The sequence below is a fragment of the Sciurus vulgaris genome (assembly GCF_902686455.1).
Source record: "Sciurus vulgaris genome assembly, chromosome: 16".
Classification (NCBI taxonomy): Eukaryota; Metazoa; Chordata; class Mammalia; order Rodentia; family Sciuridae; genus Sciurus; species Sciurus vulgaris.
The window spans coordinates 34,538,764-34,565,804 of record NC_136477.1 but is presented as its reverse complement, the minus strand read 5'-3'; the positions used below and the strand labels follow the sequence as shown (position 1 = coordinate 34,565,804).

Below are 27,041 nucleotides of genomic sequence, written 5' to 3'. Positions count from 1 at the left end.
TCATACATGAGCTATGATGGACAATGAAAATTAACACACATGTAATTATCCCACCTCTCCTTCAGAGATTGGCCATTCATCCCTACCTTCCAGAACTACCTTTGGGAGCCAGGAATTCTAGGTAGCAGCAGGTTCCAGCTCCCTATTAAATTGAGTCCCAGCCTCAGAATGGTAGGGTCAATGTTACAGCACTCTTGCCCTGTAAAGAAATTTTGAACCTGGTAATAAAACTACCTTCTGAGATACTTTTAGGCACAATCTGGTGTGTCTACAATTATCCCTCAGTTTTAAGAGCAGTTTCCTTCTTACATTCTGTTCTTCAGCCTGGTGATCAATGATCTCTGGCTGCTTTCTGGGGGCCCAGGACCTTCTCCTATAGAGGTGTCCAGTCTTGCTCAGCCTAGACAATGGTCTAACTTAGAGGGGGAAACAGAAATTGCGGGCCTCATCTGTGACCACAGGAATTGAGTGTGAGCATCAACCAGCCAGAATTTTAGACTACATGAAGATAGAATTTGACAGTATTGCCATGCTTAGATATATGGAAAAATTTAATCTCCTAAATTGCTTTGTCTGCATTACATTTTTGAAACTTGCTTAGTTATAGCTTGTTAAGGTTACTGAACTCTCTAAGTTATTTGAAAATAAGTGGACACTCAGTAAGTATCGGTGTATCAGTTGTTTAATGTCCTTGATCCTAAAATCCACATATCTCCAAAATATCTTTCCAAAGGTTATAAGTTGTAACATTGCAGACAATTTGGCATTTGTACTATAATTTGAATAGTCCTCTTAGTATCTGAAGGAGATAACATTCTTACTATGAAAAAGTTTAGCTTTGTCAATTACAAAAAAAATCCAAGATAGACTTTTACAAAAGCAGACTAATTTTTGTTTCTAAAATTACATCCTAAAGTCAGGGTATTAATACCATAGAGTTATTTGAGTTGTCTATCCATTTAAGAAATGTATTATAATGTATTGAACAATTGGTGGCATAAACATTTCTTTGTGGGAACTTTATCAAAAGAAAAAAAAAAAACAATGATAGATTGATGTGTATTTCAACTAATTGAAATGGTACTAAGTCACCAGATGTTTTCAGCTGAATCAACCCCACGGATGCCATAGTGTCATTATTCCTTAACATAGGGATTACAGCTGGCTAACTTGGTGACATATGAGGCCGCCAAATGAGCTTGCTTCTCTTTTGTTACATACAGCTTTGGCTTGTAAAGAGTTCTTGCCTAAAGGAGGCCTGTCTCCTACCCTGAAAATGTTTTCAAGGAAGTTATCAGGGCTGTTTGTTTTCCTGCTTTTGCATGTGGTCTCTAGTGAGGTCAAGGGAATGGAACCAGAGTGTCCACAGATGACAATGGAGCTATTCACAGCTGGCTGCTGAGAGTGGGCAGTGCTTTACAGATGAGCTAGCATGTGGAGGTAGATGATATAAAACATCTGTCACAATGGGAATAAGCAAAAACAACTGCCTTTGAAGATTGCCTTTTAATGATGAGGTGGGGGTGGGGGATTCTGTCTCCATAATGGGAATGAAAGATGTAGTTGTTGGCAGGCAGACGGCTCCAGGCTTGCTCTTGCATGAAAGAAAGAAAAAGTATATGTTGAAAACCTCTGCTGCTAGTCAAATTGCCTGATTTTGCTGAACATTCATTTCCTTGCCGATCCCACAAATAATCTATGAGAAAGGAAAGGGAGTGCTAAGAGAAAAAAAGTGGAAGAAAAAGATAAGAAAAAAAACTGGATAACTTTAATACATAACTAACTTCAGCCGGTGACTGAGAGGTCAGAAAAAGTGTTTTGCCATAAGTTTAATTTACTTTAGCTCTGTGTTACTTTTAACAGAAAATTTGAAAGATAATATAAAAATGGTTTATCATTGAGGCCACATTGTGATACACACTAAAAGCTGAATACCCATTCTAGTATTTATTTCTCTTCAAGGAACTTTATGATTTAATAAAACTACCTTCTGAACCATTTTTGACAGAATGGTGTTAGTGTCCTCACTTCCTCTATCTTTGAAAACAAATTAAAGACAGTGAAATTTGCATGTATAGTTTCTAAACAAGGAGGAATCATTGCCACAGATTAGTTTGAGAGCAAATAAATGCTGAACATCAGTGGACAATACACTTCTAAAGCTTTTATTACATGCATAGATATACCATGGTCACTAGTGACCCCAAACCACGAGAGTGGGGCTCTCATGAGGAAGTGACCATGTGGCTGTAACCCATGGAATTGTGTTGTTCTCATTGCCACCTGGATAGCAAAGTGGATGCCACATTCCCAGCTCATTTCTTATTCTGAACTGGTTTCCACATCTACTTTCCTTGCAGGTAGGTGCTTCTGATTAGTAGAAGTCAACAGATCTGTATCCAACAGCAAGAGCGTTCAGAACATGTTAAGGGAGGTTTCTGTTGTTGTTGCTGTTTTGGTTTGGCTTTGTCTTTTTGGTTCATTTGTTTGGTTAGGGTTTTTTTTTTTTTTAATTTGTTTTTTCTAGTTTTACATTGAAAAGGCAGAATTGTTTTTGTGGGAATGAATACCATGTAGAGAGAGTATTAGAAACTAAATATCTACAGTCATGAATGACAGAAGTACACCACAGGAAGCAATTGAATTGATCTTAATGAGAGATCTTAAAAAAGCAAACAGATTTGGAAACATTTATGGTGTGGTATTAACAGGACTACAGGGTTGTTAATAGAAGATGAAGGAGAAGGCAAGAATGGCACAGAAGTTTCTATATTCAAGAATCTAAGAGAGGAGAAAGAATATGCTCTGAGGTTGAAAGAGCAAGAAAATATTCATGATGAAATACAGTTGTTTTGTTGTACCTGAGATTCTACGTTCAGTGAGTAATTGGAAATTTGAGTGAGGACTTTAGGATAAATGCCAAGTCAAGAATGAACATTTTTAAATACTTTAAGTTTCGATCTAATTCTATCAGTTCCAATTAACTTCATCAACTTATAACAAATGACAATATATTTGAATTCTACTTTAAACATCTTAGTAATGCTTATAATGTGCTGTGTATATTGGATTAACCAAAATCTTTAGATTCTCTTATTGTTTTACACAGAATGCAGCACCTCTTCCAACATTGTGTCCAATAGCTATTTCTAGCACATTGGTGAAGCAGAAGATGCTATTTGGAAAGAATGATGTTTCCAATGGGAGAATTGCCACAAAAATATGTCATAGGAGAAGAAATGAATTTTTTTTTTTGAATGGATATTTTATAGAGAAAGCCAGAAACCCCATGAAGATGACTGAGAAACTGAACTAAACTTCACTGGCAGATTGTGGTGATGATGAAGAGGCATATTAATGTTACTAAGATCATTTCAAGCTACTTGGCCCTGGAATAAGAATTAGAGAATTAATAAAATGATTAAGAGCCAAACTGAGAATCTCTTTAGAAGCCATTTGGTAGAAAATTCAAAGTCATGACCAATAGCACATAGAATAGTGTTTCTCAAATTTTACCATAAATGTGATGCATCTGTGAAATTTGTTGAGATGCAGACTCTGATTCATAGGTCTGATGTAGACCTGAGATTCTGCTCTGAACTCCCATATATTATCTGGTCTCAGATTACACTTTGAGAGACAAGAAATTAGAAAAGTTGAGAACATGCTATTAAACTAAGACAAAGATAAAATATACATATTTCTGATTGGAAGAAATGGCAATAAAATCCAAGAGGAATAAAACATATAACTAAGTTTCTGGCACAAATCTTATAACAAATATGCTTCTAAAGAATAGTAACAAAAAGCTGGCTTTCATCTCACCTACTGCATAACTTGATGAATATTAATTAACATCTTGAAAGCCTCAGAATATATCTTGATTGGATGCTCTTATGTTTTAGATATGGAGTGTCCCCCAAAAGCTCATGTGTGAGACAATGCAAGAAAGTTTGGAGGTGAAACAATTGAGTATGAGAGCTTCAATTTAATCAATACATTAATCTATCGATAGGGATTAGCTGGATAGTAACTATAGACAGATAGGTATGGCTAGAGGAGAAGGGTTAATCAGGGACCTGTCTTTGGGGTTTATATTCTGTCTGAGGTGAGGGGAAGTTGCTCGCTCTCTGCTTCCTGATTATCACATTCTGAGATGCTTTCCTTGGCCACACTCTCCCGCCATGATATTCTGCCTCATCTCAGACACAGAGCAATAGAGCCAGCTGTCTATGGAATTGAAACCTCCAAAACTGTGAGCCCCAAAATAAACTTTTCCTCCCCTAATTGTTCTTGTCAGGTCTTTTGGCAATAGTAGCGAAAGAGCTGACTTAAACAAATGCTACTGTATAGAATTTACCTTAGAATATGCCCATTCCACTAGGATATATTTGATCTCTGCATTAGATTAGAAAACATTTCATTGATAGGGCTTATGCTGAGTTTGGGACTTGTTAATAACAATAATACTGAAAGAAAGATTACTTTTAAGGGAGTAAATTAGTTCTTTAATAGGGTCATGACTTTACACCTGTATTCTTGGATCTCACATTCTTAAAAATGTCTTAAAGGAGAAAAGATATAGCCCAGAAATGTCCTCTTTGGGACCACAAAATAAAGTGCATTTTGTAGCAAATTGCAAGACAAGGAATCACTACTTTCCTAATAACAGGCAGAATTGAGGTGCCTTGTGACATATTCAGGCAATGTACACTATAAACAATGACCCTAAGTATAAGAACAGGCAGCTTTTCCTCTTGATCACCCCTGTGGTTTGAGAAATGATTTCCCAGGCCCATTCACCAACAGGAAATGGCAAGTCCTTGAAAATGATACATAGCTAGGTCTTTTGGTCTATTTGTCAGTAAAGAGAAGTTTTTAATAAGGTTCATGACAGCTCAGAATCTTGAGTGCTAGTTTAATTCAGATAAACATTTTACTAGACAAAATATGGGGTCCATAAATATTCAGACATCTACTGGGAACCCAATTTGCCATATCATTTGGAAGAAGACAGGCCTGGAATATTGCATCTGACATGGATTTGAAACTTCCTGTATGTTGAGAATCCACTTGGAGGTATGCAAGGTGATTGTTGTTCAAGTGAATAAAGTATTTCTTCTCTTATTTCATGGCAAAGTTTGACAAGAATCTTAAACAGATACATAGCTATTAAGCCAATTTGTTACATTGGAAACCCTAAGAAAATAGCTTAAGCTGCTCTTGTAGATCTGCACATTGGCTGTAATATATAAAGGAAATTTTGCAGCATGTAATTCGATGTATGTAATTATTCCACAGAATGAAAATCATTTGGGGAACACCAGTGTTAAACTTCCTTGGGTAATGTGTGGCTCTCAGAAGCCCAGGAATTCTTATATTAAATGACAAGAAGGTCCAGTTAGCAATGACAGGGCATTTTCAATGGGAAGCCAAGAAAATGAATGGATGAATCTTTTTAAAATTTTTTGTTTGAACATTATAGTTATACACAGTTGAGTTCATTTTGACAAAATCATACATGCATGGGATTGAATTTATTTCATTTTAGTCCCTGTCTTCCCAACTTCCCTCCCCCTACTATTCTTCTTCCTCTCTACTGACCTTCCTTTCACTCACTCATTTGTCTGTTTATTTATTTAATTTTGATTGTTGCTTTCTACATATAAAGTTGGAATTCACTCAGGTATATTTTTATGTACACAAAGCTAATTTTGTTAAGTTCATTCTGCATTTCTATCCCTATCCTGCCCTTCCTCCCTCCCTCCCTCCCACCCTCTTGATCTCCTTCTTAATCTCCACTGATCTTCCCTATATCCTTATGATATCTGACCCCCAACATTTCCCCCCTTATTTTGCTTTAGCTTCTGCATGTGAGAGAAAACACTAGACCCTTGATTTTTCTGAGTCTGTCTTATTTCACTTAGCATGATGTTTTCTCTTTCTGGATGGATTTTTTTAAGTTCATCCTTTTGCTGAATCAAGAGAATATTTCTGTTATTTAGTTGAATACCCTTGTCCAGTGTGAGCATAGAGCTGCTACTATTTTATTTATTTATTTTTACATTGTGTTGAGCCCTGGCTGATGACTAAGTGCCTTTCACTTGTTTAGTAAAGTAGCACCATTAACTTCACAGTTGTTTCATGAAAGTGACTATGCTAGGCTTCAGGTGTTACAAATATCTATAAGTTCACTGTAAGTGAACTTAGAATCCAGGGTAGAAATAAAGTGTGATTATAATCAAGTCTTGTGCAAAATGTTATGAGAGAAGCAAGTGACCAACAGTTTGGATCAGTCACAGGAAATGTTGCCTAGAATGTAGTATTTATGAGCCTTAGAGGACACAACCAAACCTGCTGTAGATGCCCAGCATTCCTGGCATAGATATCAAAGGAGAGAGAATAAGGTGGATCAAAGAATAATGTGTAGTATGGTGTGATGGAAAGAGAGGCTTCATGTGAATGGACTTGGGGAATCAGGCTGGAGGGTAAATGGGAAGCCATGTGATCTTAGTAGATCATGTATACTGTGCTGGCAAGGTCATCCTGGACCCACCTACAGAAGCCTTCTTTTGGACATAGATAATGTTGTAACATAGTAGTAAAGCAAAAGCTTATTTGTGTCCCCACTACTCGTTTACTTAATGTGAATAAGGAAAGCATGAATAGAAAATGTTTCAATCCCATCACTGAATCAATCACCTCTACTATTAAACTCCTCCTACACATTTAAGCTCACTCAGTTGTAAAAATGAGGTCTAGATTGTACTCTATTAGAGAGGTAGCTTAACAAGGCTTCCCTTATATCTCCACTTGCTATAAAAACTATGGAAAATTGGTTCTGCTCATCTTTAAAGTACTGTGCATATTTTTTGTTTTTTATTGTTAAGATAGGAAAATGGAGCTATTCTACTTGTATCTAATATAGTTTTGCATTATATAATTTATTTGGTACATAGAAATCAGAGGTTTCTATTGTATTTTGAAAAGTATGGAAGATGATGAAATATATTTGGATTTACTCATTTGTTTGGTGGTGTCATGGCATAATTATCTCTAATCTTTTTGTTTTGTTTTGTTGAGTTTGATACCTTTAAACGGATTTTGGAAAGATGTAATATATCTCTATGGGGAAAACATAAACTATAGGGCCCCTGAAAAGGAAGACAAAGGACTTAGGTTACATCACTAGTTTTCCTACACAAATAGCCTGATTTGTTTCCCTCACATTATCTACACCACACCTGCGTTAGTCTGCTTTTTGTCACTGTGACTCAGATGCTGGGCAATAACAACTTAGCAGAGGAAAAGTTTATTTGGGGCTCACAGTTGCAGAGGTTTCAGTACATAGTTGGCTGACTCTGTTGCTCTCACCAGAAGTGAGGCAGAATGTCATGGCAGAAGAGTTGGCAGAGGAAAGCTCCTCAGTTCATGATAGCCAGGAAGCAGAGAACAAGCAGGAGGAACTTGGGGCAAAGTATATGAACCCAAAAGTAACCCCTGTGACCCATCTCCTCTAGCCATGCCCCACCTGCCTATAGTTACTACCACCTAGTAACCCATTTCAAATCATTAAGTCATCAAATGATTAATCCACCAATAAGGTCAATGACTCCATAAACTAATCGTTTCACTTCCTGCATTAACACAGAAGTTCTTGGGGACACCCCATATCCAAGCTTAACAACACCACATAGATTTTCATGACTCACATGTTGTGGGTGGTAGACATCTCCAGTTGAGAACTGATCATTGACTATGTGATTGGAATCAGACACTAATATACACAAGTTCACCCTTTGTTGTTGAAGACAAGAAGCTTGCAAGAAAGATCATGAGGTCTTTCTATGAATAATTAATACTTCCATTGACCTAGTAACCATGATCTCCTTAAGTAGAAATATAAAAGTAAAGGAATATAGTAACCTGACTGTATAATAAAATATTTTTTAAAAAATAATATTAATAGGATCAGTTTTTTTAACCAGATATTAGAGTTTAATGATGCTAGAACTAAGTATTCATTGCACTTTTGATCAACAAACCACTTGGCCCCAAATTCTCAGATTTTCAGCTCTTCCTCTATAATATAATATACTTAAAATCTACTTCATAACTAGATGTTTTAAAGAAGTTTATTCAAAACACTAATAACTACTACTAAACACATTTTGTTCATATTAGGTGTAAAAGTGTAAAGGATTAGGGAGAGTCCTAATTATCTATGTACCTGATTTGGTAAGAAATATTTCAGTGTGATATATTTACTTCATATTCACATTCAAAACAACACTATTATATTAGTAGTTACTTAACCAATAGTTGAAATCATTATTCATACTTGAATAGGCATGGTATATAATTTGGGTTCTTTTAAGGGGGTCTCCATGGATAAAACTAATTTGGCTTTGGTGTATTTTAATATTACATTAAAAGATAATTAATGCTAACTGATTATGAAAGCAACCTGAATAATATTTGATTAAGGGCTAAGGAACTGAACAGACACTTCACAGAAGAAATACAGTCAATCAACAAACATATGAAAAAAGTTCATCATCTCTAGCAATTAGAGAAATGCAAACACAAATCAAACCTACTATAAGATTTCATCTCACCCCAATCAGAATGACAGTTATCAAGGATATAAGCAATAGGATGTGTTGGCGAGGATGTGGGGAAAAAGGTACACTCATACATTGCTGGTGGGACTGCAAATTGGTGCAACCACTATGGAAAGCAGTGTGGAGATTCCTCAGAAAACCTAGAATGGAACCACCATTTGACCCAGCTATCGGACTCCTTGGTTTATACCTGAAGGACTTAAAATCTTCATACTACAGTGACACAGTCTCATCAATGTTTTTAGCAGCTCAATTCACAATGGCTAAACTATGGAACCAACCTAGATGCCCTTCAACAGATGAATGGGTAAGGAAACTGTGGTATTTATACACAATGGAATAGTACTCATCCTTAAAGAAGAATGACATAATGGCATTTGCAGGTAAAATGGATGGAACTAGAGAATATCATGCTAAGTGAAATAAGCCAATCCCCCCCACCCCACCCCCCCCCGCAAAAAAAAAAAGGCTGACTGTTTTCTCTGATAAGTGGATGCTGATCCATAGAGGGTTGTTGGGGGTAGGGAAGATGAAGGAACTTTGGATTGTGCAGAGGGGAGGGAGGGAAGGGTGGGAAAGTGAGGATGGGAAGGACAACAGTAGAATGAGACAGACACCATTACCCTATATAAATGTATGATTACACTACTGATGTGACTCAGCACCATGTACAGCCAGAGTGAGAAGTTATGTTCCATTTGTGTCAAAATGCATTCTACTGTCACATATAACTAATTAGAACAAATGTTTAAAATGAAGAAGTAGAAAAAAAAATTCTGTTGTTGTAACCAATAGATACTCTTTTGTTAGGGGACCCACACACAGGACTCTTTGTCATTTACCAGTTAGCAATGGACAATGCCTTACTTTTAAAAGTCATTCTCCTGGTTCATAGCTATACTTTATCTAGTAATCCAAATATTATACCAGTTAAATCTAATCCTGTCCTAGCTAAGGAAAGAGAAACTCAGTCCAGTGAGTCACATTGCCAAAATAAGTACCAAAATATCTTTGAACTCAAAATGACCATATAGCCATTGAAAACCATAATAATCTTACTTCCTTGCTCTCTAGAATTTGGGCATTTGATTTAAATAGCAGACCTGTAAGAAACTGGTTTGTATCTTCATCTCAGCACAGTATTTATGGTTTGCTGTTACTTGTAATGAAGAGACCATAGATAAATACTTTGTTCCATATTCTAATTACTACAGTTTCAAATTATTTCTAAATTTCTATAAATAGAGTTAATGAATGTATGTGTTTGTATCTGCAAGTATTTCTGAACCTCAGTACTAATGATGTTTTTGGCTGGATAATTCTCTTTTTAAAAATGTTTTTATTAGTGCAAATGTTAGGGTTCATTTTGACATGAGTGCATGCATGAAATATAATTTGCTCCATTTCAGTCCTCACTACTTCCCCTTTCCCTCCCTTTCTTTCTCCTGTACCCTTTCCTCTTCTCTCCTCGACTTCCTTCCATTTATTTGTTATTTTTTTAAATTGGTGCTTTATAGGTATACAGAAAGCCAGAATTCACTGATATATATATATATATATATATATATATACACATTATATATATATTCACTGATATATATATATTCTTATATACATGCACATACACACATACACATAGCATAATATAGTCAATATTCTGCAGTTGCTCCCTTTTCCTGTATCCCTTTGTCAATCCATTTCTGCTACACCAATGCTCAATCTCCCTTAAGTTTCCATGGGATACCCTCTCCCCCACTTGTCCCTCCTCCCCCCCCCCCCTCCTCCTCCTCCCCTTCCTCCTCCTCCTTCTTCTTCTCCTTCTCCCTCTCCTTCTCCCTCTCCTTCTCCTCCTCCTCCTCCTTCTTCTTCTTCTTCTTTGTCCTCCTCCTCCTCCTCCTCCTCCTCCTCCTCCTCCTCCTCCTCCATGTATGACTTCAACTTTTTGAGTTTGGCTTATTTCACTTAGCATGATATCCTCCATTTCCATCCATTTACCAGAAAATACCATAATTTCATTCTTTTTTTAATAACTTAAGTAAAACTCCATTTCTTGTGTGTGTCACATTTGTCTGTTGATGGGTACCTGAGCTGGTTCCATAATTTGACTGCATTGTTTGAATTGCATCACTATAAACATTGATGTGCCTTATTACTATTGTATGCTGATTTGAGTTCTTTTGGAAAAATGTCAAGGAGTGGCATAACTGGGTCATATGGTGGTTCCACTTCTAGTGTTTTAAGGAATCTGCATATTACTATCCCAAGTGGCTATACCAACTGTCAGTCCCACCAACAGTGTATGAGTGTACTTTATTCCCGATATCCTCACCAGCATTTTATTGTGGGGAATTGTTCTGTTTGTTGTAGGATGTATATCAATGGCACCTACCCACTAGGTGTGATTAATACCTCATCCCAATTATGAGCAGCAGAAATATCTCTGGAAATGGCAAAATCAACACTGGTTGAGAAACACTTCAAAATATACATACAAAACCCCTTTTTATTGTAATAATTTGCACAGATATGGCATTGGTAGAAGTTTTTACATTAAGTGGATTTCAGATCTTTTTTTTAAGGATATAGTGGTCAAAGATAAGAAAAAAATCAGAAATATGTGAACTGAACCATGGTTTTAAAACTGAACTGCCCCTTGTGAAATCAAGTTTTTTCAGAGTTTTGAAATATTCTTTGTTCCGATCAAGTATTTTTAGCTTTCACATCTGAGAAAGAACACATAGTATTTTTCTTTCTGAATCTGACTTATATCTTATAATGTAATATCTTGTAGTTTCATCCATGTTGCTACAAATAACGGGAATTCATTCTTTTTTGTGGCTGAACGATGTTCCCTTATGTGTGTGTGTGTGTGTGTGTGTGTGTGTGTGTGTGTGTGTGTGTGTGTAACATTTTATCATTTTATTTATCCACTTATCCCTTCAAGGGACACCTAGGTTAATTCCATACCTTACCTAATGTGACTAGACCTGCAATAAACATGGATGTGAAGGCGTCTCTTTGGAAGGCTGATTTTGTTTCCTTTGGATATATAACATAAACTGGGATAGCTGGATCATTTGATAGATCTATTTTTAGTTTTTTTGAGGAGACTCATAGGACACCATCTCACATCTGTCAGAATGGTAACAATAATAGCAAATACTGATAAGAATGTGGAGAAAAGGGATCTCCACTACCCTGTTGATAGGAATATAAACTAGTGGAGCCATTGTGGGGAACACTATGGAAGTTTTTCAAAAAAACTATGTAACTTATGATTTTGAGTTTCATTCTCTCATTATTCTTCCAATAAATATTTAAGAAGTGTATATTATGTACCCCATACTATAAACAGCACCATAGACATTAAAGAGGAGGAAATAAAACAGACACAATGTCAACCATTTTAAATTGGACAATTTAAATCAGAAATGCTGGTAAATGTTAACCATTGTTAATTTAATAGAATAATTAGTGCTATCAATATATAAAATTATATTAATTACAAAGACTGTTTTAAGTATTTATGGTATGCCATTTCTATTTGTAGAGATTACAGAAGTGTGGAACATAATTTTTTTTTTCCATCTTGGAAGGCATACTACTGAAAAAAGCAATCAGAGAATAATGAGAGGAAAGGGTTGGATTCTGAGGGCCAGTATGGCTGCCAGATTACCATGTTGGAGATCATTACAGAATGCTTCCAAAGATGAGAGCTAACATGTTGGCCACAGCTTACTTGATTTCAAGCATGATTTTTAAAAGTGAGATTGCTCCTACAACATATTTAAAGATTAGGGATTATCTGTAAGGATGCTAAGGATGAGGGAAATTTCTTGTTCCTTTTTTTCTCTCCCAAACCAACCCTTCTTCAATCCTGTCCTCTGCCCACACCCTAAAAACACCCAGGCTGCCATCGACCCATGAAAGAGATTAAGCATCTCTGCATACACTGTAAAGCAAGGGATGTTTCACAGTAATTTTGTAGGACACTATGTTTGTATAACTATTCTTCAAGTTAAATTAAATACCTTTATGCCATGCACATTATGAAATTACTGTTGCTATTTGAAAATAAGTTACACTTACTAGTTTATTTATAACCTTATATTATTCTCTGCACTTTGTTTTATGCATGTCAAATAGCTTGTTGTAGACAGATTTAATTAGATATTTATTCTACACAAACTTAATTAGATATTTATTCTAGAAATTAACAAAGGGGCAAAAATGTGACACACAAGAAAGAAGAATAAGATGCTTAAACCACATTTGTCAAAGTTTAGGTTGAATTACTATTAAAAACTCCAATAAAGTTTTGCATAAATTGTTATTAGAAATAGTATAATATGGACCATAAGTATTTTGACATTAATCATTTGATAAGAGAAGAAAGGGAAATGATATTTCTTTTTTCTTTTTTTTCATTCATACCCTCCAATAACTTATCTTCTTTTATTATCTAACTAACCTTCATACTTTTTGCTTTTACACTTGTATGATTTAAATACAAGACTTACTAGGATTCCAAATAGGAAGAACTCTCAAATGCATTATAATACAACCAAACTGGTTAAATGGAAGCATGTCAAGTCCAGCTTAGACCTGAATTATGTAGCTCAACGGAAGTGCAGACTTAACCTTTTTGAATGAAATGAGGTATAATGTGATTATTAGATACAGGCCTGTGCCCTCTACTAAGACTGAATTAAAACAAAGAATGGATAAACAGTATAAATAAAATAGAGGCAAGTATTTACCTCTAGAATCATAATATTGGTTAGACAATTGCTATTCATAGGGAGAGTATAGTTTTCAAATTTTAATGTGTACCAGAATTACCTGCAGAGTTTGTTAAAACACATCAGGGCCTAAAACGCAGAAAGTCTAATACTTGGTCTGTTGCTGCTATGAACCCTCTAGCCATAGTTGGAGTATCTCTAGTCTGGCATGCCGATTGGCACAAGAGTACTAATTGGTCCACATCCTGGCGTTACTACAGAGTTAAAAACCAGCCATGTGTGCTCTTGAAGGGAGAGAAGCTGTCCAATGTTTTCTTTGATTTGCATGGTCTTATATTTCAGTTGGGAAATGGATGAACTTGCAAAGACTTCAGATTGCTTTCAAATATTGGCAGAAGGTTAACAGCACACATGCTTTTCCACCCTTAGGTCAGGTATATTAATTCATACAGGAAGATCTTTGGAAACTTTACCCAAATTACTGTTGAATTGTTTATTTGAGAACGAGGGTGACTGGATCTAGCCTTTGTCTGTTGAGTGGGAGCAGCTTTGTTTTTCACAAGCGGTGACTAAAATGGACCAGACGTTCCCATCATCTGCCTGGTCACTGTGCTTTTTAGTGGAATTACAGCATGCTACAATATTTTTCTTTGCAGCTTAAACATTGAGCAAACCCAGACATCCGGAGACGCTAAAATGAAAAATCTGTTTCCTCTTGCTTTGCCATTTGCCAAGTGAACTCTGTCAGACAGCACATTCTATACATTTCAAGTAAACGAAATTACCCTTAATGTGTTGGCAACATCTGTCACAAAACACTCTTCAGTCTATGGCTTAAATGCGTTGAGTGGAAATAGACTTGACAGTGTATTTAATGAGGTACAATTATGGTCGAGGGCACTGGTTTTTACCTTAGCAACCATAAAGTTTTTCTTTCTTTTACATCTTCCTTTTCTCTTTTCTTGTTTTTTGTTTGTTTTAGACTATGTGATACATAAGAGATTTGCTTATCTTTGATAAACAAAGTATTGATAAGGACCTATCTTTGTTGTAGATAATCAACACTTAAAACTCTAAATGGTCCCTGACAAAGTATCATCAAAAGAAATTCATTTCACTAAGGGATTCCCCTCCATTATTTCCAGCTAATTCACTAATTGTAAATTTCTTCTGTTCCCTTGAGATTAAAGAATTGATATTCTTAGTAATGTATGAAAATTCTTTATCCACTGAATATTCATATTGAATATGAACAAGAATGTACATTCTTCTCTAAGCTCACCTACAAATTTTTATGTTATTGTTCATTTATTTACAATAACTGATCTATTTAAGAAAGGAATTTTTCCCTTACATAATTTTCCATTCTGTGCCTCATGCTGCTATTTACAATTTTAAATTATGATAAATCCCTTCCCACTTTTCCTTTTGATTCTCTGGTTCTTGGTTTATACACAGAAGCAGCACACTGGCATTTGTAATCAAATGAGTCCCTATTCACTGCTTTCTAAGAGACCAGTCAGTCAGTCCTTCCTAAATTAATTCCAAGTGCAGGCATTCAATCCTTCTATTCTTATCAGGCATAAATTTTGATTGATCCCTCACATTCTGGCCTACCTCTTTTGCATACAACCTCCCAAACAAAAAAGGAAAGTCTACATCACATGCCCTTAGGGAATGCCATGGGGAAAGGGCAATCTCCAGAGCCCTGAGAAGAAAGTGTCCTCACAAACACAATTTGGTCTTTATCTATGATTTACATAAATGATCCTTGAATGAGGGACTTCTGTAGTTGTGGCAGTTCAGCTCTGTTGAAATGCCTAGGGGCAGATATCTAAGAAAGTGTAAGTCTCAAATTCAGAAAAAGAATTGAAGTCTGGTGCCTGCTCAGGATTGGTATGTTGTAAAAGTGCCGCTTTTTGGTTAACAGTTCTCCAGGACTTCCATCTTAACTCTGAGGTTATTCTATAATTTATCCCTAGGTGATTTAAGAAGAACCCTAGTTCTTCTTAAAGTGTTTACTTCTGGTCTGGCACAACAAATACCTGAAATGAAGGCCAGTAAGTATTTTTTTTTAAAAAAAGGAAAAATTGGTAACATTGGTACAGAATTTCAGAAAGCAGGAAGAAAAAGTGATCTGTCTAAATTAAAATTAAGTGAAAGTTCACCTTAATTATTATATTTCTCATTTAAGAAGTATCCTGATGAATGATAATTCAATAAAGCATCAAGAAATTCAAAAAAACACAAATGTATAACCATGTTTAATTGCAAACCACAGGCCTATGAAATAGCATTTATTTTCTGATTGATTTCAGCATGAAAATCCAAATGTCTTTGTGAACAAATATGGTTCTATAGATCAAGTATTTCCAAATATTTGATTCAATTTGTATTCTCCCTCACAAAGAATGAGAAGGAGCCCATAGAGAAGGTTGAGTAGTGGCCTATCTTTTAAAAGATGCTGTGAGAAAGTTGGATTTGAATAATACCATAAGTAATTGATCATCCTGAGCCAAAATATTTTAGGAAATATTTGCTCATGGGTAATTAGTTTGGGTGCTGAGATCTTGTTATCTACATGCATGTGTCCTAGTTCTATTTCTTCAAAATATTTACATACACAGAGGAAAAAAGTAACAGTGAAGAAAATAATGTTTAGGGGAAAATAATTTTTTCAGGTACAAATTATTTTATTACAACTGAATATTTAAATGGGTTGTCGTATCATGAACTTCTGACTTTATTATAATCTTTGAAATGATGTATTATCATTATATCATCTGACAGATTCCATCCAACCCTGGTTTTTAGATTTTGCTTTTAAAAAATATTGTCCTTAGTAGGATAGGGAAAGAGGAGTGGAAGGATACCAGGTCCTGACTCCATTCTTCCCTAACCTTGTAATACCTGGTGCATGCATGGAAATTTTTTTTTAAGTGTGCACTTTTTTTTTTTTGTATTTCCAACAGTTACAAAGAATTAAAACATGAATTCTAGTAGAACACCTTTCAAAACATCTTATAAAAAAAAACTTGACAATTTCCTTTGTTAAAATTATAATTCATGGTTGAACATAAAAATTCAACCAGCTTTAATGGAGCTCTGTATTCTTCTGAATTGTGTAAGAAGCACAGATAGAAAGTAGGTCAAAAGATCAGGAGAAAAATACATGAAAAACAGAAACTTTAATTTTTAGGTCACTGATGTTAGATTTTAATATATCCTTTAAAGACATCCAGTCCAAAAAAAAAAAAAAAAAAACCATCTGAGCTTGCATTATTCTCCCAGTGTTAGATTGTACAGAGACCATCAAAAATTACCTATCTAGCCAGGTGCAGTATGTAGGCCTAGAACCCCAGCTATAGGGGAGGCTCAGGCAGGGGAATTGCAAGTTTGAAGCCAGCCTGGGCAACTTGAGAGACCTAGTCTTAAAATAAAAGCTAAAATGGGCTGTGTATATATGTCAGTGTTAGAGCACCCCTAGGTTCAATCCCCAGTACCAGGGGGTGGAGGTAAAAATTATTTATATAAATCATGGACAAGTGGAATAAGCCCAAAAGCTCATGGAATATCAAAAATATTAGTGAATTTCCATTAATCTTCATATGTTTTAGCCAGAGAAATTTACATGTAGAGCAATGAAAGGAAGGCTATATATGACTTTTTAAAATACATTTTACATCAAATGTTGGAAATATAAATGATGTATTTTTAGATATATCACATATAAATCACATCAGAAAAAAGGAAGTTGCTGATGGCACCTATTTAGCAGGCACAAATGACAAGAAAGAACATAAAAGTCATATGAAGCTAAATTCAGTCTTTTCAGTAAAAAGTAAAAACATGTGATATTAACAGAAAAACAGTTACTGTACTTATTTTAAAAAAAAATTTCCCTGTGGAATGTTTTCAGATGAGCATTTATGTGCTTGTAGGGTGCTGTGATTACACCAACAATGGACCATCCTATGTCAATGCAGCCAACCAACATGATGGGTCCCCTGACACAGCAGATGAACCACCTTTCATTGGGCACAACAGGAACGGTGAGTTAAAGTTTTTGTTTTGTTTTCTTGGATTTCAGGAAGATACAATACTCTGCGTTCATTAGCATTATGAGTGAAACTGGTTCTGAACATTCATCTAATACACCTTTCAGATTCCAGTGTGAATAAGCCACATTCTGCATATGTATTCAATTCCAGGGCACATATAGTCACATTGACAAGGCTATGGGTCCAACTGTATTGCATTTAAATTTCAGTTAGAACACAATGTGCAAGGTATAAGGTCTGTTTTGGAAAGGAATCCTCTTGTACTCATTTGCAAATCTAGAACCTGTGATTATGAACTTGAGCCTGGTTTTCTTTACCCAGCTTCTTACCAGTTCAGCCAATATATCATTAACAGGTTCTACACAAGTAAGGGGCTAGTCAACTATGCTCATGCAAAAGATTTTTTATTTACCATCAATGTTTAAATTAATGAAAAGCTATTGAGAACTTGGCATGATTGAGTTCTTTTAATCTTTTGGAAAGGATGACATCAATGATATTGAAAAGAAAGGAAGGGAATCTAATGTGCTTGATGTTTTCTTATAGGTTGGATATTTTTGACTAGTCATTTTTTTTTTCCCTTGAGGAACAGAAGTGTACTGAAAAATATCTATTGCAATTTCAATTTTATATCAACAAAGCATTTGGAATCATGGGCAAAACTTCACTTTTTTATTTTAGAGATAATTCAAAAAGGCAAATATAACCTAAAATAACTGAAATTTTTACCATTATAAAGAAGGGTAAAAACATGTGATATCAGCAGCAAAAGTTTTTTCATTAATGTTACCATGGATAATATCAGTTTTAAAGATTTAGAAAGAAAAACAGATTTTATTCCAACTGAAGCAGCTTAAATATTATAGAAAGAATACTGGACCAGGAGTCAAGAATCCTAGATCTAAATCTTTATTAAGATCTTCTTTTCTTTCTGTCCTTGGGAAAATAATATCTTCTGGTCACAATTTCCTTCTTTATATACTTCATGTTTTGAACTTGATATATGGGGCCCTTCAACTCCAAAATATTATATCCTTAAACCTGTATGTATCTTAGTCACCACTTTTGGGTGGTGAGATGCTGGGATCATTTGCAAATATCTGTGTAAACTGTATACACTAGCTGTGTTTGGGGGATGTTACCTTATAACAGTGGCTCACTATCATATAGAGATTGTTGACTCATAGGCTTTATGGAATATAAGAAAGTTTCTGACATGACCACTGAGGCCTTACCAATATGTCCTAAATAAGAAAATCCATACACCTTAATGGAAAGAATCACATTGTTTCAATAAAGGCATTTAGTTTTATTAACATGAACAAAGAGCCTCTAAGGCCTCAGTTGTTGAACAACAAAAAGCAATTGATAACTTACCCATCTGAATGCTTGGGCTGGATCAAATTTTCTTAGGTTTCAGATATAGAGTTTTGGAAGTCATTCCTCAGACTATAATATAACAATTATAATTTTAGGTGTAAACTAGGTACAGATAATTTTCATCAAAGAGATGAAGTTTAAAGATGGTATTCTTATTGCTTTCAGTAATATATAAAGATTCATTTGTAGTCACTTTGTATATTACTAATAAAGCAGATCCCAAGTATAATATTTTATTGATCTATCTATCTATCTATCTATCTATCTATCTATCTATCTATCTATCTGTCTATCTTGGTGCTGGGGATTGAACCCAGGGCCATGTGCATACTAGGCAAGTGCTCTACCACTGAATTACATCCCCAGCCCAGATGAAGTGTTGGGAGGCCTAAAGTTTATCATGTTACCATTATAGATCTCCCTCCATATCACCTTACCTTTCCTTCAATGATTATAAATTCCTTATGAGCAAAGAAATGCAATTTTAGTGTATTGGATGATAAACTAGAATTTGGTAAAGCAAAAAAGAAACTACAATGTAACGCATAGAAACCCTTTATAAATTTTATCTGTTGGAACCTAAAACAAAACCAGTATTTGCTAACATTCACATTTTTGAACTAGTGAAAATATAAGAGCTAGGTTAAGTGAATATATGACTGGAATCCTTTTGCAAATTAAAAAATAAGCTAAAAGATATAGAACAGGCTCAGAATTATAATAATCATTGATTCAACAAGAAACATATGATTGTGTATTTGAACATTTTCAACAAGCATGCATTTATATGTGACCACAAGTTTTAACCAGCTGGTAACAGCCAATAATAATAGTAATTCAATAATGATATACACTGCTCCCTTACTTAGAGAGTAGAAGTTGTGAGCGTGTGCTTCACTTTAGCACCAGATTTCCTCTAGCTTTTTATGTTTTTCCATTCATTTCTTCCTTTTCATTTGCAACTAAATAATGCTTAGAAACATTATAAGCCTTTGTATAACATGATATAATGCAAAAGTTTAAAATTTAATGAGGTTTTAGAGAAGCAGAAAAAGGCTGTATTACTTTGTTGATTCATTCAACAAAATACCATTGAGTGTGTTTAGTGTTCAAAATGCTTTTATAGTTTTTCTTAAACTCTAACTATAATACTTTGATATGCTATCATATATTCATTTTATCTGAACTTTTCATTGGCATTTGGAGTGGCTATTATGTAGTAGAGGTTGACTTTTTAAATTGCAGTTTCCCACCTAATTCCTTCTTTCTAACATTGTCCACTGATGGGAAAGCAGCCTGGAATCATGGAAAGTCCAATGAGCTTTGGAATCAAACTTGAGTTCTAAGCCTGGCTCTACCCCTTCATTAAGCTGTGCATGTTTAAGGAGCAGGTTACTTATCTATCCTCTTTGAACTTTTGCTTCATCTTTTACAAGTGGGGATAATAATATTTATATCCCGAAGATGTTGTGAGTGCTAAATTATAGTGTACCTAGTGCAGTGTTGGTACACAGCATGTGCTTATAAAATGAGCTGCCCTTATTCCTCTTCCTCTAGTGAATTATTAGTAGTGGAGTCTAGTCCAGGTCTCCAGAAGGATTGGAGCACTCTATTTAATCCACAGTATAACTAGCTTATCTGCTCCATTTCAAGTCATGTAACTGATTTCTTTTAAAGTTCTCACCCCTTTAGCTGCTAACATAGGTTTTCAGGGTGAAAACTCAAATTTCTATGAAGCCTGGCAAAGTCACACTAATGAATGAAGTTGACTGAGTTCAAGCATATACCTTGGAAATATATTTTCAAACTTTCTCTATATTTTCCAGTTTCATAAATATTGTCACATCATATTGATATACATGATATTCAGATTTTATTTTAGATATTTTTTATGCAATAAGAATAATATCTCTTCCTTAGTGTTGGGCAAACAACAGGGAGAGGTGGTACATTTGGCAGCCCGGAATTTATACACCTTTTCTAGGGACCACAGCCATTGCTGAACTCCAGGCAGCTATTGCTATACGGAAGTACAGATCCAGAGTAGTCTTACCTTCCAATTTTTCAAGATAAACTGAATATTTGAATTTTGATGTGAAACTTACTTATATTCAAATATTGGACTCAGTTTATCTCCAGAGCTCCCAGTTTGTAAGTATTGCCCATGACTGTTCTGGTTTTCCCCCAAATACTCAGATCATTCTTTCTCTTTTCTTTCATGGGTTGCTAAACCAGGATTTCATTATTAACTTATTGCTCAGGCCACATGATTTCCTTAAGCAATCTCATCCACTTTCATGATTCTGAACCCTGCCTTCCTTGCTGAAGACTGTTAAGTCTGAGTCTTCAGTGCTAACCCCATTTTAGAAAGGTGAACTCATTTATCCAACTACTTCCTAACTATCTCCATGTAGCTTTCCCTCCAACTTCTCAGAGTCAGCATGGCCCCAACTAATCTCCTGAGCTTTCCCTGAGCTTTCTTCTAACGAAACCCTCTTCATCTTGTGTGTTCCTGTCCCAGTTTTCTTTCAAGTTTATGCTATGACCAAACTAATGCCAGCAGCCAAACCATACACCTAGAATTTCCATCTGGACCTGTTTCTTTTACAATTGTATATTGTAAATATACAATTATTTTTTAAGACTCACTGATTGTGTCTCATTGACATGGATTGTGCCAAACATATCCTGTCTGAAACATTTCCAGAGTCTCTGCTTTGGGCCTTGTTTGGTTCAGTGTGATAGTCTACTAACTGCACTTTCTGCTTTCAGTCTGGATGTTCTCTAATCCATTCTCCACCATTTTGCTACAGGCAGGTGATCTAAAACTATACAACAGTGTCTCTATCCTGCGACTCCTCCGAGACTTTCAGAGATCTGAACTCATAAAAATTCCGCAAAACAAGATGTGAGAAATGAGGAATAAGATTAAGACAGAGACCTCAGCTCCAGGAGCAGATGGATCCCCAGGGCAGAGCACAGTGAGATCCAGTGAATCAAAGTCGGCAGGCCGTGCTCAGGAATGATGAGGGGAGATAGAGCTAGATTAGAATTTTTCATTTTTAGAAGGGTGTTGACAGCCACAGATTTTGTCCCACTTCGTTTTAAGATTCCTGGCTAAAGGAATTGCATTGAGCCAAAACCTCTTTTCATCTTCATAAAGGAGATATATTTCATCCCATATAACCCCAAATTTTGAAGTTGGTACCATGTAGTTAAATTTGCCTTTCTCTATAATTTGCCACTTAAAAAAATAATTATTGTTCTATTCTCCACCTGTTTTTAAGCTGGACACAATCTGTAGGCTTTAAGAGAAATGAATCACATACAAACAGTGTAACTTTTTTGTTCCCTGGCTCTGCCGACCTTGAAGAATTTTTCTAGCTTTCTGCTTTTGTTTGCTTTTTTGTCACAGGATTCCTTTGATGGAATCAAAGCCCCATTATCCATATTTTCTTATCACTTTATTGTAAGCTTTAGCAAAAGCCACTGGGGACTTTACTGTGTTATGAGAATCTCTGAATTGCATGACAATCTTGTTTTACAAGTTTCTTATCTCTTTTTTATTTGTTCAGTTGCTGGTCACCAGTGGCTTACAGTGTCACCAGAATCTGTTGAAAAAATAAAAAGATTTTGTTCTGAAGGTTCCTTATCTGCAGTTCACTTTGTGTTCTCCAAGTCTCTGATGACTGGTGACATCATTGGATTCCCATGGTGTAACCATAGCTACTCACACAAATTATCTTGTAATTGGTTCATGGTTCTCTAGTGTCTTTTAGTCACACTACTCCTTCACGGCTCCAAAACTCCTATGGTACCAGGTGAAAATTATTCAGTGTCTTTTATCCATTATTGGACATGAATATAAGTAACAAGTTGAAGAGTTATAAGAAGTAACACAAGGTATCAGATTGATTCCTAATTCAGTAAATAGTATCATAAAATAATAATGATTACATTTCCTTAAATGATTTTTTTCAGGAAAAAGTCAACTAAGTACAAATTGTTGAATATGAGAGAGAAAATAGAGATTAAGGAGAAATAGTGTTAAAATTTTAGTCTTATTGTGCAATAAAAGACCTTTGAAAGGGTAGGTGTACAATATAAATAATGAACAAGTAGACATTAAGTGAAAGTCTAGTATCAAGAAGTAATTTATTTGCTAGTATTAAGCTTTTTCTGTTTATAAAAATGGATGAGTTCAAATACATTTACAATAGAAGAGTCCTAACACATAAAATGCCAAAGAACATGAACAGATAGTTGATAAAGAAGGAAATAGAATGCTAAAAAAATAAGGAAAAAAATGTAATCAAAGAAACAAAGTATAGAATCAAGTCACACATGCTTGCTTGCCTAACACACACACACGCATACACATTTCATCAAAGAAAATCATCACAATCATGCACATTGTTGACGAAGGTGTAGGAAAATAAGCATTGCTACACACAGATTATATCATGTAGTAACATAAATTTGCACAAGAATCAGTAGAATAGCAAGATGGGAAGTCAAAACACTTCAGAACATTCATCCTGGCTGAACAAATAGTTATAGTTTTGAGAAGTCAGTCTATAAAAATATTCTAAAATAACAGAATAGCTTTTATGCCTCACAAACGTTTGATGCAGCATTTTTTATTATATCTAGAAAACAACCACTAAAAATAAACTATCCATAAACTCAAAATGTAATGCCTACATTGTGAAAGTTTAAAATAATCAGGAAAAGAGTTGTTTAACTATTAAAGCAAAAATATTAAATATAAATTTATACATGTGAGTACAAGATCAAATGGAAAATACTTACAAAATAATGCTATAGAGAAATACAAAGCAATTTTGACTATTTTGAGAGATGGGATTGGGGATAATATCTATTTTAATCATTATACTTTTCTGTGTTCTCTAGCAATCAACAATGAACATTATTTGTTTCTATTATTTACTTTTAAATGTTATATATTTTGGGAAATATCAATGGTGTAATCCAAAAATTAACTTTTTGTTTGTTTGTTTGTTTTTCTTTTGGAGTGGTTATGATGTGTGATTGTAATTTTTTCTTAAAGGTAACTGGTGATTATTACCACTATTAACAAAGCATTTGGAGAACACTTTAAAAATTGTCCTACCTCTTCTAGGTTTGGGGATTATAATTAATTCATTAGTTCACTTACCTATTTTGAAAAACTAAATAACTCTTAACAGGTTTATTTGCATTTGAATCTTTTGATTGGTGTTCACTGCAGTTGGTCAAAGTGCTTTGCTATGTTCAAGTTCTAATCTATCTTCACACATGCCATTGACTCTAGGGCGTGATTAATATTACCCTTTTGTGGCACGGAGATAAAAGTGAGAATTTTATGATAGTCCCAAAGTTATCAAATTGCTGGAAAAATGAAGTTTGGGGCTTTAACTTTTAAAATGGAATACAGATCATATGATTAAGAGTTCTTATAAGAGCATCTATTTAATCATGTTTTGGCAGTTGATTTGAATGTGTATAATACGAGGTCCCTTTTATAATTTATCACCCCAAGGAGAGTTGGGGCAGGATTAAAATTTTCTTTTTTTAGAAGGGGGACTAAGGCCACAGACTATGTCCCACTTTCCTTTTTAAGATCCCTGGCTAAAGGAATTGTATTGAACCAAAGCCTCTTTTTCATCTTCAAAAAGCAGATCTATTTGATCCCCCATGACCCTACATTTTGCAATGACTGCCATATAATTTAATGAAGCTTTCTCTCAAATTTTCCCCCTCCAATGTTAGGACAGTTTGGAAAAAAAGAAAACTAAGCTGTTTAATGGGTTCTGGTCTTTGTATCCCTGGTCCCAGAATTTCTAACACAAAGAACTCCTCCACCCAGGGTAGGAAGCACCGTCTGCTCTGCCTCCGATCAGAACTGCAGCTGAATAACTACTCAGGAAACTTGGGCTTCAAAATGCATATGCCTCCACAGAGTCTGAGAATGTGCAAATGTTTCATTTTTCTCCTTTAAATTTTAGTTGCTCCTGTTGTTCTCCAGGACTTTGCTTCATACCATGTTTTGGGTACTGTCCAAATATAAAATTTTGTGTCATCCAGGGAGGGTAAAAATTTTATATTGATGTGCTAAAGGAGGGACCAAACAGGCTGAGGGAGATGACAATGTCCCTGTTGTTCCAGAGGGTCATGTTGGTTCAACCAATATGTGCAGTGTGAGGGTAATGGGAACCAGGGTGTCACCTGTGAACTAGGGTCCGAATGCCTTGAAGGCTTGGGGTGAAGTGACCTTGTGACACACAATGGGCCGTTCCAAGTTTGAAAGCTGAAATTCTATTTTATTTTCTTTTGTACTTCATTGCATTCTTTCTCATGCTCTTTTCATTCAAAGATTCAATCCCAAGACAGGATTATGATACTCCACCAGCTGTTGTGTCAGGTAGGAAAATTCTCATTCCTTTAAGACTTGATTGGAGGGGAGAGATGGAGGTTGCCTGCTTTTCTTCACAACTCTTGAAAGCAGTGATTCTCAATAGGGGTGGCTACAGGAAATTTGAATGTCAGTTTGGCAGGGGGTATATGTAGTTCTGAAAAGTATATTTAATATCACAATCCAGCTTTATGGCTGGAAAATAAATATATCCCCTTTAAATAGAAAGGAAGAACTCAAAGACACATTGTCTCTCAAGGATACACAGAAGATAGAGTCTATGTTCTCTGTATCAGTCATTCTTGGCATTGGACAAGGTTGCCAGAATTTTTTAAAAGGGGGAGAAGGATTTCATATTTAGCAAAAAATGAAAAATAAAAGGGCACAGATTAATAAACATAGATTGAGAAGCACTGCTTTAGAGACCAGAATTCTTCTGAAATCAGAAAATCATCCCATTTTGCTTGCTCGGCATCCAGCACAGGGTCTGACATATAGTAGTTACTCAATATAACTATTTGTTGAATGAATCAAAAATTTAAATTGATTCACAAAATTATAGAAGTGAAGCCACCTTTATCCCATTTGTACAATAAAATGGCAGAGTTCCTTTAAGAACAACACATCAGGGTCTTAAGGATTTTAATTACCAACATTTAAGTTGTTTCATAAAATTTAGTGGTGCAGCCAGGGTATATGTGTGTGTGTGTGAAGAAGTCAGTTCTTATTTTAAACTGCACAGATCTTGTGCTTTTATATTAAGTTTGAATCTTGGTGTCTTTCTAAGTAGAAAATGGATACAATGGTTCATTTTTGTGGTTTTTTTTAAAAACTTGATGAAATACTGGCAGTCTGGAGAGCTTTGTATTCTATGATCCCTTGGCATGTTAGATGGCAAGAACATAAAATTGGAACCAAGAAGAGATTGGAAAGAGCAAGAAACAATGTGCAGAAACAGACTGAAAGAGCCCACAGGACAGTTGAGTCTGGCAATTGTATGGTGGCTTTGAAGCAGGGAACATCAAGCCCCTGGCCACCCCTCTTGCTTGACTCAGCATCTGAAGGGTAATCTTTTTCTCATGTCTATGGACTTGTTTACTTATGTTCCTGGACAAATACTCATCTTGAAACTTGAAGTAAGAATGTCCCCATTGAAAAACCATGAGTTAACATTCAAATGTGAAGTCACCTTGGTCCTCTTCAAGGTCTCTATAAATTGCTATTATTGAAAATATCACAGCTTTCCCCAAAGTGTATTACCTGCCATATCTTTAATGTTCCCTTTTTCATTTATGAAAAAAGAATAGACCAATGTGTCCAGCTTCTACTTGAACATATGGCATTTTGTTTAACAAAAGGCATCTCTCTACTCTTGATAATTTATCAATGCAGATAATAATAAAAGACACAATCTGGAGCTCTCCTTCATATAGGTGTCCTGATTTCACTTTCAAGAACACAATAGGAAAAGCAATCAAAATGTCAGAAGTACTTACTAGATACCCATCAAGGGTCAGGCTCTACTAAAATCAATTAAAGCAAAAACCATGGCTGAAAATCTATGCTTCAAAGTTCCCATCTGTTTCCATAGACACTACACTGAATGTTCCTGAGCAGATAGTTGATTTGATAAAAGTCATAGTTTAAGAAACTTAATCTAGCAGTTTTGTGTGAGGTTAAGGAAGGAGAAATAAGGATTACTCAGAATAACTAGAAAGCCCGATATGATATATTTACCAAAAAAAAAAAAAAAAAAGTTCCTAAATTCCCAGAAGTTCAGTACCCAGGAAGAGACCAATGTATTTTCCATAGGAAAAAA

General features: G+C 35.2%; 1 protein-coding gene across 9 annotated transcripts in view; it reads left to right on the top strand.

The window, feature by feature from the left end:
- RBMS3 (RNA binding motif single stranded interacting protein 3) overlaps positions 1-27,041 on the top strand; it is a gene marked incomplete at its 3' end in the record, with an annotated part of 684,132 nt that overhangs the window by 602,132 nt on the left and 54,959 nt on the right. For 6 of the 9 annotated variants that reach the window (XM_079113995.1, XM_079113998.1, XM_079113994.1 and 3 more), the window contains 2 exons: positions 17,308-17,418; positions 25,184-25,231. In XM_079113995.1, coding sequence (XP_078970121.1) covers positions 17,308-17,418; positions 25,184-25,231 — 159 coding nt within the window. The remainder of the gene's footprint in view (positions 1-17,307; positions 17,419-25,183; positions 25,232-27,041) is intronic. The other 3 variants (XM_079114001.1, XM_079113997.1, XM_079114002.1) reach the window with 1 other exon arrangement.